Source organism: Crinia signifera, chromosome 4 (genome assembly GCF_055691185.1).
Source record: "Crinia signifera chromosome 4, ASM5569118v1, whole genome shotgun sequence".
In the NCBI taxonomy this organism is placed as follows: domain Eukaryota; kingdom Metazoa; phylum Chordata; class Amphibia; order Anura; family Myobatrachidae; genus Crinia; species Crinia signifera.
In genome coordinates this window covers 301589941-301610708 of record NC_139220.1, presented here as the reverse complement: position 1 = coordinate 301610708, position 20768 = coordinate 301589941, and the positions used below count along the sequence as shown (strand labels likewise).

General features: G+C 47.7%; 2 protein-coding genes across 4 annotated transcripts in view; one reads left to right on the top strand and one right to left on the bottom strand.

Annotated features, from left to right (window-relative positions):
• TRMT1 (tRNA methyltransferase 1) overlaps positions 1-4076 on the top strand; it is a 23895-nt gene extending 19819 nt beyond the window's left edge. For all 3 annotated transcript variants that reach the window (XM_083185288.1, XM_083185287.1, XM_083185286.1), the window contains exons 15-17: positions 876-995; positions 3262-3382; positions 3768-4076. In XM_083185288.1, coding sequence (XP_083041414.1) covers positions 876-995; positions 3262-3382; positions 3768-3878 — 352 coding nt within the window. In that variant the 3' untranslated portion in view covers positions 3879-4076. The remainder of the gene's footprint in view (positions 1-875; positions 996-3261; positions 3383-3767) is intronic.
• MAN2B1 (mannosidase alpha class 2B member 1) lies at positions 4013-20768 on the bottom strand. Its single transcript, XM_083185285.1, has 24 exons — positions 20603-20768; positions 19729-19831; positions 19295-19468; positions 19025-19218; positions 17632-17764; positions 16929-17074; positions 15975-16091; positions 14775-14857; positions 14548-14668; positions 14366-14444; positions 13414-13523; positions 12698-12805; positions 11824-11940; positions 8783-8971; positions 8605-8702; positions 7651-7768; positions 7333-7451; positions 7156-7257; positions 6605-6692; positions 6326-6406; positions 5883-6122; positions 5597-5746; positions 5406-5508; positions 4013-4266 (listed from the first exon to the last, which is right to left on the bottom strand). The coding sequence occupies exons 1-24, from the start codon at positions 20693-20695 to the stop codon at positions 4142-4144; spliced, it is 2991 nt and encodes a 996-aa protein (XP_083041411.1). The 5' UTR covers positions 20696-20768; the 3' UTR covers positions 4013-4141.

Sequence of the window (20768 nt, the reverse complement as noted above, 5' to 3'; positions counted from 1 at the left end):
CAGACACCTCTGGGGGGAGATCCCGGTAATATCTGTGTATTATACAGCTCCTCTCTATTACACTATACACAGCGCAGGCACCTCTGGGGGAGATCCCGGTAATATCTGTGTATTATACACCTCCTCTCTATTACACTATACACAGCGCAGACACCTCTGGGGGGAGATCCCGGTAATATCTGTGTATTATACAGCTCCTCTCTATTACACTATACACAGCGCAGACACCTCTGGGGGGAGATCCCGGTAATATCTGTGTATTATACAGCTCCTCTCTATTACACTATACACAGCGCAGGCACCTCTGGGGGAGATCCCGGTAATATCTGTGTATTATACACCTCCTCTCTATTACACTATACACAGCGCAGACACCTCTGGGGGGAGATCCCGGTAATATCTGTGTATTATACACCTCTTCTCTATTACACTTTATACAGCGCAGACACCTCTGGGGGGAGATCCCGGTAATATCTGTGTATTATACACCTCCTCTCTATTACACTATACACAGCACAGACACCTCTGGGGGGAGATCCCGGTAATATCTGTGTATTATACAGCTCCTCTCTATTACACTATACACAGCGCAGACACCTCTGGGGGGAGATCCCGGTAATATCTGTGTATTATACACCTCCTCTCTATTACATAATACACAGCACAGGTACCTCTGGGGGGAGATCCCGGTAATATCTGTGTATTATACACCTCCTCTCTATTACACTATACACAGCGCAGACACCTCTGGGGGGAGATCCTGGTAATGTCTGTGTATTATACACCTCCTCTCTATTACATAATACACAGCACAGGTACCTCTGGGGGCGGGAATACCGGTAATATCTGTATTTGTTACTCTTTTCTCTTTATAGAATTCAGGCAAATTTCGATATTCGAGAAGATGCAAATCCTAAATCTCGGAAGTTGGGGTTAAAGAGGTTCCAAGAGAATCCAGAAGCATACTGGGGTCCTAAAGCACGAGCACATTCTGGGTAATGGCCGGTTCTGTGACTTATGGGATTTATTGGTGTATAAACTCCTTAAGGACAGGATCCCTGCAGTACAGGTTCTATTATGTTTGTGTATTTATTTATTATGTTATTCTGGTTCACTCGCAAAGGCATACTCCTTCTCAAATGGACAAAACCATGTGCACTGCGGGGGAAGGGGGGGGGGGGTTGTCATATGTAACATGTGCAGAGAGTTAGATTTGGGTGAGTTATTTTGTTTCTGTGCAGGGTAAATACTGACTGCTTTATTCTTGCACTGCAATATAGATCTTACTTTGAAGTAAAATCCCACACAAATCTAACTCTCTCTGCCCGTTACATCTGCCCCACCTGCAGTGCATATGGCTTTGTCCATTTGAGAAGGAATTTGCTTTTGCGAGTGAACCAGAATAAGGGCCATAGAGTTAGACTGTAATAGTGTGCCAAGCATGCCAGGGGACATTGTGCACATATACAGTGTCCATTGGGACCCATGACATTTAGCACCCAAAAATATGAAAAAACTCATGTCGACCATTGACAGGCATTGATCTTCATGTCTAAACTACACGTAGTCGACCAAGTTTAGGTGTCAACTAGACGCCTTTGACCACTAGTGGTCAACCATGGTATTGTCAATCTAAAAAACATTGTTGATTCAATCTACCATAACCTTTGGGAAAACTCAGGTAGCTGTTGCCAGACTGTGCAGGTAGGCATAGAGCAGGGGGTGGGGAACCTTTTTTTTTGTGCCAAGGGCCGTTTGTATGAGGGGAAAAAAAAATCTTTCGGGGACCATATGTAAAAAAATTTCTTACAAATTGTCCTGCTGCAGCCATCCCACGCTCCGGCGGCTGCCGCTGAATAGGACTGATAGTCTCCGGCTGCCGCTGAATAGGACTGACAGGCTCCGGCTGCCGCTGAATAGGACTGACAGTCTCCGGCTGCCGCTGAATAGGACTGATAGTCTCCGGCTGCTGTTGATCAAGAGGAGAATTATCGACCTCTTTTGAGAATTCCCCTGTACTTGACTCCCAGCAAAGCCGCCGGGCGGGTCACTCAGACCGGCTACGGGGGGCGCATACGGCCCCAGGGCCTGAGGTTCCCCACCCCTGGTGTAGAGCTACTTACCACAGACTTACGAAGACATTCTAGAGCTAGAACTTGCATATACACATATTGATATCAGTGGAAGACCTTCACTCATCCCGTTCTCTACTGGCCAAACTCTTCTACAGCCAATGACTGATCGCAGCTCCTGCTCAGTAATCTGATAGTGGAGGGGATACTCAGGCATCACCATCAGTATTCTGCATCTGCTATAGTAGTAAAATCATTCATATAAGTACATTGGCGAGGCTATAGGACAAGGTGTTTGCGGCTGCTGTGGCAATATAAATGCAGCTCCCTGTCCACCAGGATACAGATATGGAAGAAGTTGAAGTTAGCCCTTTGGCATATATACAGTGAGAAGACACTGGAGGTGACTGTACAGAGTCCGGCTGATTAAGAGGAGAGAACGGGAGTTATTCACCAACACTGTAACCTGTGTCAGATCCAACATGAGGAGCGAGCGGTTTAATAGTGCAGTCTGCCCCATGCAGGTGAATGTACACTGAGTAATACGGCACATCCGTACGCCACTCCCTGCCAGCTCAGTTAGATTATTGAAGCCTGGTTACCTGCTGTCGTTGGGGCAGACACAACTTTATATTACCAGTTTATATTAGATCACTGTCTGTACCAGCTATCCTACATACCAATTATCCTCCCCCTGTATTAGGCTGGTCTTCCCTCCTGTAGCAGTTCTGCAGTCCAATTCCTCCCTTAATCAGACCAGATTCTGTTCTAACTCTGCAAAACTAGGTGAAGCTACAAGTAAAGCTATGTACACACACATCGAATTGCTTTAGATTCGATTTTCTATTAGATCTTCCCATTCAATTTGGCAATAGATCTGTACTTCTTTGCATTCAATATCGATTTACATTCATTGTAGGATATTCAATTTACTGGATCAAATGCGATATTTCCTTGGCTGCACAGTCTATTTTTCCTTTTGAGAAAATGGGAGCGCGCATCGAATGCAGATTGAAAGTGTCCTAATTACCTTTCGGTGCGGATTCGATTTTGCTTCTATAAGCAAAGTCGAATCGAAAACAGGGAGAAAAAAAAAAAAAAAAAAAAAAAAAAAAAAATCGAAGCGTGTGTACACAGCTTAAGGTTTATCATGTTTAGATCATTTAGAGAAGCTGCCTCTCTCCTGCAGGGGTGGAATTTCTACTACACTGGAAGACCGGAGAAAGCAGCACCAAAACAAGAGGAAAATAATCACTACCTCCGTGGACGACGGGAGCTTTAAACACTTTCCTTGTAAGAAACTCCAGCAGGTGAGTGCCAGGTGCTTCGTCCTCTCTCTCTAAGCAGATGATGGCTGCCAGTTTGTGTGTGACCGGGGCTGAAACATAGGGGGACCAATCGCTAGCTGCAGATTAGAAACTGGCGATTGGTTCTTCACCCCTATCTGCTGCTATTTTTTAAAGTAGCAAACAAGGTGTAGGAGTCTTAAGACCACTTGGGCTCTATGACGTAATAAGCCATAGCCGCCATGTTTGTCCGATTGTGACACAAGCGCTTCTAACTCAAACTCTGCCTTTTTATTGGTGATATCTCCAGGGAACGGATTCTGTGTCAACCAGGTTTTTTTTCTTTGTTTATTTTCTGAACAATAAATTATAACCTCTCCCTAATTGTGAATCTGTTTTTCTTCCACAGGGCGGCTGCGAGTTGGGGGAAAACTGCCGTTACTCTCACCCCCCCTCAGACACTGAAATGAGATCACAGGAAGAAGACCCCCAGCCGGACAGCAAAGACCCCACCTCCTGAGGGTGCCCTCACTGCTTATGGAATTTTGCATTGAGGCTAAACTTGTTAAGAAGGACCATACTAAAGGCTTCACATGACGAGGGGCAAATAGGATATTTGCCTCTGGACTTTGCCTATTAAAACAAAATATAGTATTTTCGTTTTTTTATGTACTTTATTTTTTTGGGAAAATACAATTTATTAAAGCTGTGGCAAATAGTGGTATAATGAGTATTCAATAAGGCATTTGATTGAGTTGAGGGGCGCACTGCCCGATGGCTTTATCAGCTGTCCCGCCCACTGAGCTTTCTGTACTGGACGGTGGCGAGGAATGTGCGGATCTCCATGGGGCTTAGCGTGACGCTGGAAGGGTCCAGTGCAGTCGTGGTGTTTGCAGGAAGTGCGGAACCTGCACAAGAAGAAGACTTGGGTTACTAAATGTGACTAGATGCTCCGTCCCCTTTACTCCCAGCTGCGGGAAGGCCAGCACTATGGCTAAGTCACCCCCCACACCATTACCTGCCAGCCCACTCTACCCTCCCATGTCTTCCAGACACAACACGGGCATGGTTGGGTACACTAGGAAGAGTTTTCTTTAATACATTGTTTTTTGTGTTAGGAAACAAAATATCTTAACTGCAAACCCCAGTTATGTGCGTCAACTTTACTAGAATATCAGGGGTCTGGTACAGTCATACTGATCCATCAGCGCTGAAACAAATATGGGATTCAGAGGGGAACTTGGGTACAAGAAAATGTAATTAGGAAATAAGAGATCAGATTGAAAGCTGCAAACTTCATCTGACTTTTTCCCCAAAAGCAGCCAGATGAGCGTGTGGTCACATGGATATATTGGTTAACATTATGCCCAAACTCCAATGTTTTACCATAGCACTCAATTAGGGTGAAGGTAAACTGTGGCTGATGTAATGGTTAGCATTACTGCCTCACAGTGCGGAGGTAATGGGTTCCATTCCCACCATAGCCCTAACCGTGTGGAGTTTGTATATTCTCCCTCTTGTGTGGGTTTCCTCTGGGTACTCCGGCTTCTCACAATTCAAAAACGTACATGGTTCTAACCTGCTGTCAAGTTCCATGTCTGGGTCTCCCGTATCACGTGGCGAAGCTGGAGAACCCCCTAGCCTAAACCCTCCATGACTCCGCTATTCACGGCTGTCATTGGCAGAAAAGCGTCATTAAATGTTTTTTTTTTTTTTTTTAGGCCATAAATTGGTGCCCCTGCCGTCAGTCCGAGGTCATTTAAACATCAATTTGAAAGTCCAGAAGAAGTTTATTTTGTAATGGAACAACTCCACTCAAAAGGATGACCTCAGACTCCAAGTTCAGCAGTGCTTTTTGGAAATTTATACTAATTTATGGTGAATTAGGCAACCTCACTTTTGCAGTGAACACAATAAGCAGACTTTAGTCTAGTGACAGTCATTGTCCTGGCTTTAAACCCATCTAAGCCTATAGTTACACAGCCCAACTACTGTACAATACAAGCTACACCCCCCTAGCACATAGCTCCTCCCCCTAGCCACTCACCTGTCTCAGCTCTCCAGGGCTTACGGATCAGCTTGCTCTTGGGAAGGTTTGCAGACAGTGTCATTTCCTCAAAGTCAGACAGCGAGAGGAAGGAGAAGAGTTCCTAGAACAGGAATATATTAATAAGTTATGAGGACCTCGATTCCTGTGCAGATCCCTAGAAGGGGTTAAACACAAGGCGGTGGTCTCACCTTCAGATTGACGGTGACCGGCTTGGAATAATTGTCACTTTCTTGTCCCTGAAACGGATGCTCCAGGCGCAGTAGGACCTTATTGGGCTGATGTAGTGCGAGGGTGAGCAGATGAACGTTTTGGGGGAGTGGTTCCCGTAGTGCAGAAAACTGGGGGTGCAAGGAGAACCAAGAGCACTGACATTAGAACAGTCATGAATAGAGAAAAAGTGTGTGTGTGTGGAGGGGGGGGGGGGGGGGGGGGGGCTTCTAGTGCCATACAGGAGAAAGAAATGCTCCCACTCACCTGCATGTTCAGTCCCTGCTGTTTACTAGAATAGGGAACCCCATCGCCTGTGGACAGGATGATCTGGGGGGACATGTACTCTTGCAGCGCCAGAGGCCGGTGCAGGTCTGAAGAGTCCTTTGGGGATTCCAGGAACAGAAACTGCCTCCCCCTCACCACAATCCCCTCTCCGTTCGGCCCAGGCTCCAGCAGAGCCTCTCCCACCCCTCGGTAGTCATCAACCAGGAGACGTCGGTGAACCTGGCAGCAAGGAGCAGACAAAGTCAAACGATACACTGAGCACCTAGAGAACATCCTACTTACCAAATCCTGCCGCTGCGCCACTCATGTACCTGTCCCAGCAGGCAGTAGTGTGGCGCAGGGGCTGGTGGCACGGCATTCTAACCATACAGAGGCTAAGCCAACCAGCTACCAGATGGTGTAACCAAGCTCCGTACACTTACCATAAGCTCCAATGAACCATCTAGGATGCTGGAACCTCCTTGAGATCGATCTGTTAGAACAGTAAATTGAATATCCTTATCCTAAGAGAAAAAGAAAAAATTTCAGTGGTCCTGGTCTAACAAAGCTAATGCTGTCCCTTCAGTCGGCAGCACTCACTCTGAATGGCGACATTCTGATAGGAGCGGGTGCAATGGGTACTGCCCTCCGCACATTACTTGAGAACCACAGGTCCAGAGGCCTCGAGCTGTGGGTCCCTCTGGCAGAGGCACGCTACTCACCTTGATATAAATCCGACTGTTCACTGGATAATAGTTTCCGGCCACTGGTTCTGTCTGCTGGAACGCCCACGTTTCACGGGAGTTTCGTCTAAATATCAAGACATGGTGATCAGTGTGAGGGCAACACATAGCAGAACGGCCTGATCATTGTGAAAGGGCAAGTGTAGTCACATCCCCGACATCTAGGTCAATGTAGAGTAAAATGTATCTACACAGACAGGAGGGAGCTATGTGACGCGGGGTCTGTCCCTCCCACCACAGGGTGACACAGCCAGGAGGGAGCTATGTGATGCGGGGTCTGTCCCTCCCACCACAGGGTGACACAGCCAGGAGGGAGCTATGTGACGTGGGGTCTGTCCCTCCCACCACAGGGTGACACAGCCAGGAGGGAGCTATGTGACGTGGGGTCTGTCCCTCCCACCACAGGGTGACACAGCCAGGAGGGAGCTATATGACATGGGGTCTGTTCCTCCCACCACAGGGTGACACAGGCAGGAGGAAGCTATGTGACACAGAGAATTGGGGTGACAGATGGGAGGGACCAGTTTTACCTCCTCTGCAGGATCTGTCTGCCATTTGCATCTGTATAGAACACACCATTTGTCTGTAGCTTCGTGTCAAACCGGCTGATCACTTCCTTCCCCCATCCGTCCCTGAATAACGAATGGTGAGCGACAATTACAGGACTTTATAAGGACACCCTCCCTAGCACCCAGTATTTTGCTTACGTAATTGGGATAGGCCCGACAGTCCACTCCAGCTCCACATATCTCTGGTCCGCATACAGCCTGACCACTTGGGAGCACCAAGAGGAGAAGTTCTGATGCACTTCCTGTACCAGAGAGTTCTACAGCAAGAGAACAGAGCAGTAGGGAATCACACTGAGTGACCAAGTCCATGGACCATATACAGTACCAGTGGAATGGAGCAGAGAATAACCCATCAAAGGAGTGGTGAAGATCAAACACTAGCAGTGTAGAATGGGAGACAATAGTGACACAAGAGGGGTGCTGCAGCCATTAGGGTTATAATAAGGAGTATCTAACCTGCACCAGATAACTGCGGACATTCTGTGCTACAACAACGGGATCTGACCGGTTTGGGCGGAAGATGTACGCTCCTGATGTCTGTGAGCTGTCTGCATTGCCGATACTGCCATTATACCTGCAAGTGAATGCCACGGGTTACTCTAAACAAGAGAAAAGGTAGGATTCTACTGGCGAAATGCGTGGTGTAAACTGGCCCTTATTCAGATCTGATCGCCGTACAAATTTGTCCTCAACATGGGCAAAACCATGTGCACTGCAGGTGGGGCAGATGTAACATGTGCAGAGAGTTAAATTTGGGTGGGGTGTGTTGAAACTGAAATCTAAATTTGCAGTGTAAAAATAATGCAGCCAGTATTTGCCCTGCACAGAAACAAAATAACTCACACAAATCTAACTCTCTATACAGGTTACAACTGCCCCATCTGCAGTGCACATGGTTTTGCCCATGTTGAGAACAAATTTGTACTGCGATCATATCTGAATACGGTCCACTGTGTAAACTGCGTACATCTCTGCTGTAATGGAACTACTAGTCCCAGGTAACTAAAACAGCAGCACTACAACAACTACAACAGGTTGCCTACACTTGCAATACCGCAGTTAGAATTAGTGACATAGGGCCAGATTCTCTAAGCTTCAAAAGTGACAAAATGGAGAGTGATAAACAGCCAGCCAATCAGCTCCTACCTGCCATGTCACAGACTGTTTGAAAAAATGTCAGACCGGAGCTGATTGATAAACAGCCAGCCAATCAGCTCCTGTCTGACATTTTTTCAAACACAGTCTGTGACATGGCAGGTAGGAGCTGATTGGCTGGCTGTTGATCACTCTCCATTTTGTCACTTTTGAAGCTTAGAGAATCTGGCCCCATAGAATGATAATATACACATCGTCCAGATACCAGAAAGATTCCCTAGTTCCATTCATAAAAGGAGTGGGAAGCATTCTCACCAGTAAAAGCTCTGGGTTAAAGGTAAAGAGATCCCCTTTTCCAGATTGTTAATCTCCGAGATTAATCCGGTCTCCGGGTGAAACTGCACTCTGTAATACTGGAGACAGAGGAAGCCATTAGTGACTTGTCGCCTGTAGAGATGACCACAGTAATGATGTTACAGAGACTGCGCCGCACCTTATTTTCTATCTGTGCTGGGTTTTTCTGAGTTGTCTTCCTTACGAAGAATCGCTCCTGGGTGGTGATTTTCTCAACGGTAAACCGGCTGAAACCCAGCGGTGGGATCCGGGCCGGAAAAATCAGCTCTCGCTCAGCACGGCCCCCATGGCTACGGGCCGCCTTGGTAAACTTTGACACGGGAGTTACCTAGAAAGGTAATGGGAAGGGGGATGTGAATATCAGTCAGTGGTAGAGAGGACGGTCCATGTAATGCAGCAGGCCTCTGATGTGAGGTTTGTCCCCCCCGACATTCATCATCTTTCATTTATATGGTGCCAGAAGGGTTCAGCAGCGCCAATACAATTTATAACATTACATTGTGTATTAGGTGGTGAAAATAGACAAGCTCACAAAATTAACATGCAAGTCATAATTCCAGCCTGCAATTACACATTAATGTAGAGCAGGAGCATCTTGCAGGATTATAATAGTATTATATAAATTACAGTTGGGTGGAGGGGTGACCGGCTCGAGAGTTAACAGCATGGTTAAAGGCCGGAGTTAAATCAGGGTGTGGTAGGAGAGTACACAGGTTGGAGACATCTGAAGGCTGGAGGTGGTCAATGGATGGAAGTCAGTGCGTGGGGGAAAGAGGGAAAGGGGGGGGGGGGGGGGGCAGTCACATTGGGTGTAGGATTATGTGCTGTAAAGGACAGGGAGCTGGCGGAGTGACCGACCGACAAGAACAAAGAAAGACTGGAGACTTATTCAAGTGAAATTCACTGTGACCTGGCAATCACTTACATCCTATGGTGCTGGTTTACATGAAGATCTGTCCACTCTACCCAGATGCAATCAATATGTATGAGCACATTCCCCCACCAGCTCGCCATCTGATGTCCAACAACATTCCCCACCAGCCCGCCATCTGATGCCCAACATTCCTCACCAGCCCGCCATCTGATGCCCAACATTCCCCACCAGCTCGCCATCTGATGTCCAACAACATTCCCCACCAGCCCGCCATCTGATGCCCAACATTCCCCACCAGCCCGCCATCTGATGCCCAACATTCCCCACCAGCTTGCCATCTCATGCCCAACATTACCCACCAGCTCGCCATCTCATGCCCAACATTCCTCACCAGCCCGCCATCTCATGCCCAACATTCTCCACCAGCCCGCCATCTCATGCCCAACATTCCCCACCAGCTCGCCATCCCATGCCCAACATTCTCCACCAGCCCGCCATCTCATGCCCAACATTCCCCACCAGCTCGCCATATCATGCCCAACAACATTCCCCACCAGCTCGCCATCTCATGCCCAACATTCCCCACCAGCTCGCCATCTCATGCCCAACAACATTCCCCACCAGCTCGCCATCTCATGCCCAACAACATTCCCCACCAGCTCGCCATCTCATGCCCAACAACATTCCCCATCATGCCCAACAACATTCCCCACCAGCTCGCCATCTCATGCCCAACAACATTCCCCACCAGCTCGCCATCTCATGCCCAACAACATTCCCCACCAGCTCGCCATCTCATGCCCAACAACATTCCCCACCAGCTCGCCATCTCATGCCCAACAACATTCCCCACCAGCTCGCCATCTCATGCCCAACAACATTCCCCACCAGCTCGCCATCTCATGCCCAACAACATTCCCCACCAGCTCGCCATCTCATGCCCAACATTCCCCACCAGCTCGCCATCTAATGCCCAACATTCCTCACCAGCCCGCCATCTAATGCCCAACATTCCTCACCAGCCCGCCATCTCATGCCCAACATTCCCCACCAGCTCGCCATCTCATGCCCAAAAACATTCACCACCAGCCCGCCATCTCATGCCCAACATTCCTCACCAGCTCGCCATCTGATGTCCAACAACATTTCCCACCAGCTCGCCATCTCATGCCCAACAACATTCCCCACCAGCCCGCCATCTCATGCCCAACATTCCCCACCAGCTCGCCATCTCATGCCCAACAACATTCCCCACCAGCTCGCCATCTCATGCCCAACAACATTCCCCACCAGCTCGCCATCTCATGCCCAACATTCCCCACCAGCTCGCCATCTCATGCCCAACATTCCCCACCAGCTCGCCATCTCATGCCCAACATTCCCCACCAGCTCGCCATCTAATGCCCAACATTCCTCACCAGCCCGCCATCTAATGCCCAACATTCCTCACCAGCCCGCCATCTCATGCCCAACATTCCCCACCAGCTCGCCATCTCATGCCCAAAAACATTCCCCACCAGCCCGCCATCTCATGCCCAACATTCCTCACCAGCTCGCCATCTGATGTCCAACAACATTTCCCACCAGCTCGCCATCTCATGCCCAACAACATTCCCCACCAGCCCGCCATCTCATGCCCAACAACATTCCCCACCAGCCCGCCATCTCATGCCCAACAACATTTCCCACCAGCTCGCCATCTCATGCCCAACAACATTCCCCACCAGCCCATGCCCAACATTCCCCACCAGCTCGCCATCTCATTCCCAACATTCCCCACCAGCTCGCCATCTCATGCCCAACATTCCCCACCAGCTCGCCATCTCATGCCCAACATTCCCCACCAGCTCGCCATCTCATGCCCAACATTCCTCACCAGCTCGCCATCTCATGCCCAACATTCCTCACCAGCCTGCCATATCATGCCCAACAACATTCCCCACCAGCTCGCCATCTCATGCCCAACATTCCCCACCAGCTCGCCATCTCATGCCCAACATTCCTCCAACCGCTCCCCATCGAGCCCAACCACCATCTCACACCCAATATTTCTCCAACTGTTCCCCATTTCATGATGAGCATTCTCCAACCACCCTCCATTTCGTACACAATAACCACCTAACAGTCTCCAGCCATCCGCCCCCCTCATGCCCAATGTTACCTGATCACGGTTAGTTGGAACAAGAACCACAACCTTCATGCAACGCTCACCATGCTGCCATTACAATGTAAGTTGTAGTGAGCCGGGTCCCCTCCGGTCTCAGTAAATGACGTGAAACCCGAAAAAAAAACCCGCCCCATCTCACCTCGCTCGGCACAGCTTCCCCAGAAGGCCCTTTTACTCCATAGGCCACACCGTCCACGGGAAGCCGAACATTCCAGGTAACGTTTCGTCCCAGGGGATTGTACAGGAACACACTGAACTGTATGCAAGTCATAGACTAGTGTGAGGCGATGCACATGGGTTGTGGGAGACTGAAGACAGCAAAGAGACAGGTCCATGCAAAGAATGAAAAAAGAAAGAAGGAAAGAACAAAAATAATAAAAAAAAAAAAAAAACCACAATCTGCCGACTACAACAGATCACTACACCTAAAGCTAATTCAGCTCAAGGGAGCTTTAAAAATCATCAGATCACATGACTGCTCACTCCTGCAGTGATTGGTCTGGGTAATATTGGAAAGCAAACTGGGATGTGCCCCTTTAAGAAGTGGCTCTAGGGCCAATTGAACAGACTCGGGGCGTTTATCACACTGCATTATTGGGGTAATTCAGACATGCGTGCTAGTCTGCGTTTATTCGGAGCCTGTCGAGCAGGTTAACGCACCCGCTACGCTGCATGCGGCTGTGTATGTATACACATCCGCTTGTTAACCTCCAGAGGAAAAATCCTTCAATGGCTACTACTGGTTAGTAGCCATCAAATGACTTTTCCTGTACACACAGCCGAAAGGTAGCCCAGGATTTCCTTTTCTGCTGCGCGGTTTTCTCTTAACTGAGAGCGGGCGCTGACATCAAACTGAACAACAGACTGGACTACATCCCTCAGTACACGTTCCTAGAACCCAAACCACATCAGCTGACTGAAAAGGTCTAATGGTATCTGGTAAAAGTGTCAGAAGAAAGAGTGGGAGCAGCAGTGAAGGATGATCAGCGCTATAAACAGGACGCCGCACTCACGCTCTTAGCCGTCTCCGTCAGCGGACACACACTGATGTTCAGCAGGTTGCAAAACACAAAGTTCTCTTTGGTCCCAGTTAGGCTGGAAAGAGCGTTACTGATGACCACCTGCACAATGCAATGGAAGAGGTTAATGACACTACATAGGGCAGAAACGTAACATTAAAACCATTAGGATTCTAAAGGTCATAGGGGCAAAAGTAGTGAGAATTGCAGCCATATTATGTGCATGGATGGGTTAATATAGATAAACATAAGGTCATGCATTTTGGGAACAGAAACCAGGGCGCAACATATAAACTTAATGGGGTACAGTTAGGGGAATCATCAGATAAGGACTTGGGGTGTACATGGACAATAAACTTAACTGTAGTGCTCAATGTCAAGGAGCAGCAGCCAAGGTCAACAAGATCCTAGCTTGCATAGAGGCTAGGGATGACACTGATATTACCACGATATACGGCATTGGCGCGGCTAGGTTGAACAAACATCTTTTAAAACCTCATTAACTATGTAATTTGGCAGCAATCACCTGCACAGAGGTCTACAAGATGCCCCCATTACAGACCTACAACAATGTGAGGGTTATTTAACAGGGTCCAACATTGCACCGCTGGTGAGACTTCAGGGAGTATTGGCTGTAAGGCCTTTTTTTTTTTATTTAAACTTATTGCTAAATCTCAGTCTGGTTAGTGGAAGATGATGCGTGAGGGTACCTGGCAGGCCTCCCAGCCTTTAGAGAGGCGCAGGGTGTAATCATCGTTCACATGCTGTTTAGCGGTGCCTGTGACAGCGTCATGGTGCTGCGCTACCCCCATTGCCCGTCCTGGAATTAGAACAAGGACTTATTTATTGAAGTTACTTATACAGCTCCAGCGTATTTTGGTGCACTTTACAATTGGGAGCAAGCAGAAATAGATCGCAGCTGGGTAACAGCAGACAGACAGGAGGTAAGGCGGCCAGATGTATGAAGCAGTGATAAGGGAGGAGAAGTGAGCCAGAGGAGAAGTTGTTTATGGCAACCAATCAGCTGCTCTGTATCATTTTATAGTATTCAAATTATAGATGTTGCATAAGTGCTCCCTTGTCACTGGTTCATACTACCCCGCTGTCCTCAGGACCCCAAACAGCTAATGTTTTTCACAGAATCCCAAGTACGATAATAAGCTTCACCTGTGTATCTTTTAAAGTGTGTCAGTGAGTAATGAGTACACCTGCTGGTTAACCCAGGAAATGTGTCAGAAAGTAATGACTATACCTGTGCACCTGCCGAGAGACCTGTATAATGTGTCAGTAAGTAAGGAGTACACCTGCTGGGTGACCTCGGAAATGTGTCAGTGAGTAATGAGTACACCTGAGCACCTGCTAGATGACATGGAAAACGTGACCTGTTTAGGGTCCTGAGGACAGAGCTTGAGCATTAATGAGCTATATCAGGCCTGGCCAACCTTTGGCTCCCCAGATGTTGTCAAACTACAAATCCCATCATGCCTTGCCACAGTTTTGCTATAATGGAGTGTTATGGCAAGGCATGCTGGGATTTATAGTTTCACAACATCCGGAGAGCCACAGGTTGGCCTGTCCTGAGGAATACGCACTGAAACACAAGGATAGGTGCTACCTACTGTATAACGGTCCAGCCAGATTGGGGCGGTTGAGGATACTCACTGAGCAACAAGCTGCTGCTGGTCCCATATGGTCCCTGGGTAGCCGCTGGCCCAGTCAGAGCCTCCAGCTGGTTGCAGACCTGATATTTATACAAAGGAGATGTTGGTACCAGGCAGCAGGACCCCAGTCTGAGTAATGGGATTAGTGCACTCATTATAAAGACATTATAAGCCACATCTCACCTGCAGGAAATTGTTACTGAGACGCTCATAGCGCTTGAAGGCCGGGCGGCTGGTGAAGTATCCCGTCCAGAACTTGTGAGCGCCGTCCGCATACGGGAAAAAATCATCTGTTTTCATTGGCCTTAGAGAGAGAGAATAGGACTGAGTATGACCACTGATAACACACACACACACACACACACACACACACACACACACACACACACACACGTGCGTTCCAGCCTCACCAGCTTAGCGGCGCCCTGTTCAGGGCATTCAGGTAACAACTCGGCGTAGAATAGATCACATTCACTTTGCTGCCACTGGCTTGCTGGAGAGAAGCAGAAATAATCCATATTACAGGGACTGCAGCAGCTCCTCCCCTCCTGACCAGATCATCATAGTCACTGGGCGGTATTCAATGATGATCCTATTTAGGATTCGCTGCACATTCGCCACTGGTCGCCGCGTTCCGGAGCCTCGCCGGCTCCAGTATTCAACGAGTCAGGGGCTCGCTGCCCCTGACCGGCGAATTTTAACTCCTGCGGCGATGCCGCAGGGAGCCTAAGGACGGTGGCAGGCAGGGAGATGGAAGTCTCCCTGCCTGCCCCAGAACGTTTGTGGAGGGGAGGTGGGCTCCCCGGGTGCCAGGCAGCACAGGCTGCCCCCCGGGGGTGCCAGCAGGGGACCGGGTATATTCACTACACCCGATCATGCATATGATGAAGTGAATATATGAATCTAATGAGCGGCTCGGCTCCGGCCCCCTGCTGGCTGGTCTGTGTAAAAAAAAAAAAAATTTAATGAAATATATATTCATGTGCTTACAGCACATGAATAAAAATAGCATGCCCCTCCTCAGAAAAAAATTCCTGATTTTTTTACACCAAATGTAAAAAAGCGAAAACACTTTATTTTAAAAGTTCACATTTCACTTCACCATAAAAAGATAGCGATTGCCTGGCGAATCAGCCTCATTGAATACCGCCCTATATCTCAAGAGCTACCAACAGTGCATGTTTTGCAGGTCTCCTCACAGAATCACAAGTGAGCTAATTAGCTCCATCTGTGTATCTTTTAAAATGTGTCAGTGATTAATGAGTGCAGCAGCTAGGTTGTCTGGAAAATGTGAACTGTTGGTAGCTCTCCAGGGCTAGGGCTGGCTACCACTGGTCTATATCATGTGGTCATTCTGGTAACAGCGCACCTGCAGGGCTGCTGCAACCATTGCTCTCAGGATGCTGCATAGGAGAGGTCACTAGATCCAAATAAACCAATAGGTTACTCTTACCAAGCTCAGCAACGGCGCCACCTGATCGCCAGATCACTCTGCTGCTATTTACTTGTTCAACCCCATCATTTTACTAAATACACTAGTGCGATTTTGGGCCAAAGAAAAAATCGGGTCAAATCGTATGTGTTTGATATCCGCTCCGCTGCTGTCTCACCTTAGCATTAACCAGATCAATGAGTTTGTCCATGTTCTTGAACCACGGGATGGCATTCTCATATTGAAAGTCAGACCCCATTGTCATGACGATGTGATTGGAGAGATACTTCTGTGACTAAGATACAAGAGTTGTGACAGCAACACTAATCAATAACATACCCCACACTACTGCCCCATGACTTATACAGTGTTCATTCTAGCAACCTGCATCGTTCAAAACCCGTGCAGTTCCTCTTCCCTGCCTGCGGTGTCACTCTCTGCTGTGATGCAGCTAGCACAGGTCGGGTCTGTATATCAGTACTGAAATAGAGACCACACTGTGCTAGAAGCAGCACAGCAGAAAGACACCGCAGGCAGGAATGAGGAACTGCACAGGTTTTGAAAGATGCAGGGTGCTAGAATGAACAATATATATATATATATATATATATATATATATATATATATATATATATATATATATATATATATATATATATATATATATATATATATATATATATATATATATATATATATATATATATATATATATATATATATATATATAAACATATAAACACCAGAGGGGGGTTGGCCGGCACTCCGCTGAAGGCAAAAAAGCTGGGTGCCTTCCCTGGAGAGTATGATGCAATCCAATATAGCAGTAGACAGGTGGGCGGCACTCCCAGAAATAAAGGACTCAAGAGTCTGGAACGGTTACCAACGTTTCAAATGTATTATAACATTTTTCACCCTGATGAAAAATGTTATAATACATTTGAAACGTTGGTAACCGTTCCAGACTCTTGAGTCCTTTATTTCTGGGAGTGCCGCCCACCTGTCATATATATATATATATATATATATATATATATATATATATATATATATATATATTTTCACACCTAGAGAAGACGTATATACACAGCACAGGTAAACCCGCCTCTTATTATACTTCCCCCACCTATACCTGTTTGCCTACGATCTTCAGGAAAGCATTAACCACAGCATCTACATTGTAATCTTCCATCAGCGGATCATCCATAATCGGAGAGTCTGCACACAGCTGGTCCCAACAAAATCCCTTTGGTGGGTCGTAGCCATTGGGAAGGACACCTGGGGAAGAGGGGAGAGTTACCGGTGTAGTATATAAGTTCTGTATTACAGTCACAGGTCTAATCTGATATTAAGGCTGACCGGGAACCCAGATACCCTACAGGTTATACGTTGAATTGAAACCAAAAGATATCAACTTGGTCATGGGTAGCCACTCCAGATGCTATGGAACTACAAATCCCAGCATCCCTTGCCACAGGTTTACTGCTAGGGAATGTTCAAACTGTGGTAGGGCATGCTGGGATTTTTAGTTCCGGAGCAGCTGGCATGCCACATGTTGCCAACCCATGAACTAGGTCATTAACGTGGAGATGTCAGACACCCTGTGGAGAAAGATTCTAGGCTAAAACCATTAAACAATTCTATTAACTATGAACCTTGTACCGCAGCGCAGCCACTAATTGCTAGATAGTGTATAAGCCATGCGCATCTTCCAAAACACTGTAAAATAAACACTGTAAAATAAACACTGTAAAATAAAGGTTGTATTTCATGAAAGCTATGCTAATTAATCACACATTGCAGAGTATAGCGGTGAGGAGTATCTACTGACGAACCCGTGAAAAGGTCAGCAGCTGGCGGTGCTAGGTCATCGCTCCCCCTCCAGATCATCTCCATCTGTTTAGTCTTCTCTCGATTCGCTTTGTCTTGATAATCCAGTCGGCCAAAGAACAGCCCTTCATACCCCATCTGCCAGACACGGAGATATTACAGGGAAATTAGGAAAAGGGGGTATAAACGCAGTTCAGGAAAGCGTAATGCCAAACAACCAGACACTATCCCGCTGATATACTGTACTGCATACAGGCAACAAGCAAACTGTACATTAGGTGGAATCAGATTGTTACAATAAATATCCTATCCAATGGTGGGTGGAAGGGGAGACAAGAGAGAGATAGAGATGAAACAGGGTTAGAGTCAGAGAGTGAGGTTTTTAATATGGTCACAACTGCCCTGTAAAGGATTAAGAAGGAGCCGTCCAGCCTTCATGAAAGCTGTGCAGCCAGGTAGCAGAACCTGGTTCACTGCAAAGCTAGGAATGGGTCTCTGAGGGAGAGACAGGTGGGCTCTCAAACACACGGCTCTGGTCTGGGTTTTCAGACCTGCACAGACATAGCTGGGAAGTGGTCTGGTTGCAGTATTATTAACAGTTTCTTATATAGCTCACACATATTCCGCAGCGCTTTACAGAGAATATTTGAACATTCACATCAGTCCCTGCCCCAGTGGCGCTTACAATCTATATTCCCTACCACATGTACACGCACACATTCACTCTTGGGTTAATTTTGTTGGAAGCCAATTAACCTACCAGTATACTTTTTGAATTGTGGGAGGAAACCGGAGCACCCGGAGGAAACCAATGTAAGCAAGGGAAGATTATACAAACTCTGCACAGTTAGGGCCATGCTGGTAATAGAACCCATGACCTCAGTGCTGTAAGGCAGTAATGCTAACCATTACACCGTCCATGAAGGGATTTAAACCTTGGTCAGTCTACTGCTCAGGCAGACGTATCTTTGGTTGTCCATATGAAGTTTGTTTGCTGTAAGTTTGTTTGTGCAAGTATTTTATGTCATACAAGCAACAAACACTGAAAACTGCCCACTGTATCCCAACTTGAATACGACTCTGGGAACAACTTTGCCTGTTTACCGGATGTCAAACGTTATTGTCTGTTGGAATTGTAACCCGTAATAAGCAGCAACAGAAATGGGCCAAGATGGAGGAAGGGGTTTTCTGCACACTCTTAAGTAACCAGCTCTCTTTCTGTATATTGCTATGGTTATATGAATAATACGGACAAAGGCCACAGTTTGTGTACTTTCAACCCAAAACAGAAAGAGGAACCGCATCATATTGTGGGCAGTGTGGTGACACTACAGTCCTTCCCTATAAGAAGAGGAAGTATGGTTAAATATGATACTGGGCCGTAGAGCTTACACTCACCTGGGCAAACAGTGAAGCCTGTTCCCGGGAGTGTCCAAAGGGATCGATATGCCAGGCCACCCGGGGTCTGCCGCACTCCCCAAACGTGGACTGTAGGAACTGCAGGCCCAGGGTCATCTGATCAATGATTGGACTGTAATGTGTGGCAGCTTCATCGTTCATTGACCAACCCCCATTGATGAACTCCAAGCGCCCTGAGAGACAGACGGACATGGTCGGTGTATTAAATGCACACGGTGACCCGCTGGCAGGTGGGCCCTTACTGCTCACCCTCCTGGACGAGCTGCGTCACGTCTCTCTGCATGGATGGCTTCTGATGCTTCCACCACAGCCAGAAGAAAGCACTTTCCACATAAATAAAGCGTCTTCTGGGGTCCGCGAGTAGCTGCGGGATGACGGAATCCAGGATGTACTGCACCCCTGCACGCTGAATGTCATTACGGCCTGGAAGACATATTACCCACACGGTACATCAGATCCTGTCAGGACATATATGCTGAGTAACACGCTAAGAGTTAATGTATGTGAAGCAGGGAAGGCAGATAGCCATCTGCGCTTTCTCCATTTGTATGAGATAAGCATCTTCTCACGTCAGACTGCCTTACAGATCATAGACGTACAGAGACTCCTACTAACGTTACTACAGTGATCTCTCAGGAGTGGGGTCAGCTGTTCCTGTATGGCACTCTAACCTCAGCCCTTACCTCCATAGTAATACTGATCCACAGTCTTCAGCCAGCCCACATCATTGTGAGTATGCGGAATGAGGTGCACGTTCAGAAAGCCATCAGGAGCTGGCGGACAGGTCTATAGGAAGAGAAATCCTTATATAATTATATGTCCTTCCTCCACCAGCACCAGATATGGGCCTAATGCAGACCTGCTGTGCTGCAGGTAAGGCAGATGTAACATGGGCAGAGATAGTTGGATTTGCGCAAGTTATTTTGTTTCTGTGCAGGGTAAATATTGGCTGCATTATTTTTCCACTGCAATTTAAATTTCAGTTTGAGCACACCCCACCCAGATCTACCTCTCTGTACACGGTTTTGCCCAATTATTTTGCCCTGCAATAGAGTCTGAGTTTAGTCCATTATTTTCTTGTCATCAGATATCCTCATCCCCCTGTCACTCCATTATATCCCCTCTCCTCCTTACCACCTAATTATCTCTTCTCACTACCTATCACCATATTCTCACCCCCCCCCCCCCCCCCCCCCCTAATTTACTCTTCTGGCCCCTATATCCCCCAGTGCACCTACATACCCTGGCCCATGATCCCCTATGTACCCCCACACCAACATACCCTGGCCCATGATCCCCCACACCTACATACCCTGGCCCCTGATCCCCATGCATACCCCCCACACTTACATATACCAGCCCCTGATCTCCTACATACCCCGGCCCCTGATCCACTACATACCCCCACACCTACATATACCAGCCCCTGATCCCGTGCATACCCCCACACCTACATACAACGGCCCCTGATCCCTTACATACCCCCAAACCTGATCCCCTCCATACCCCCCCACCTACATACACCGGCCCCTGAGCCTCTATATCTCTGACACTCGCCTGATCCCCGCATCCCGAACTCTGGCGCACACATGCCCCCAGCAGCAGCGATAGCGGCAGAAGGAAGATCGCACAGCGGCCGCAGCTCCCCATCCCGCCGGTTACAATGCACTCTCCTCACACACCCGGCAGCGGGGGATTTACATCGAGTCATGTGATCTGTCAT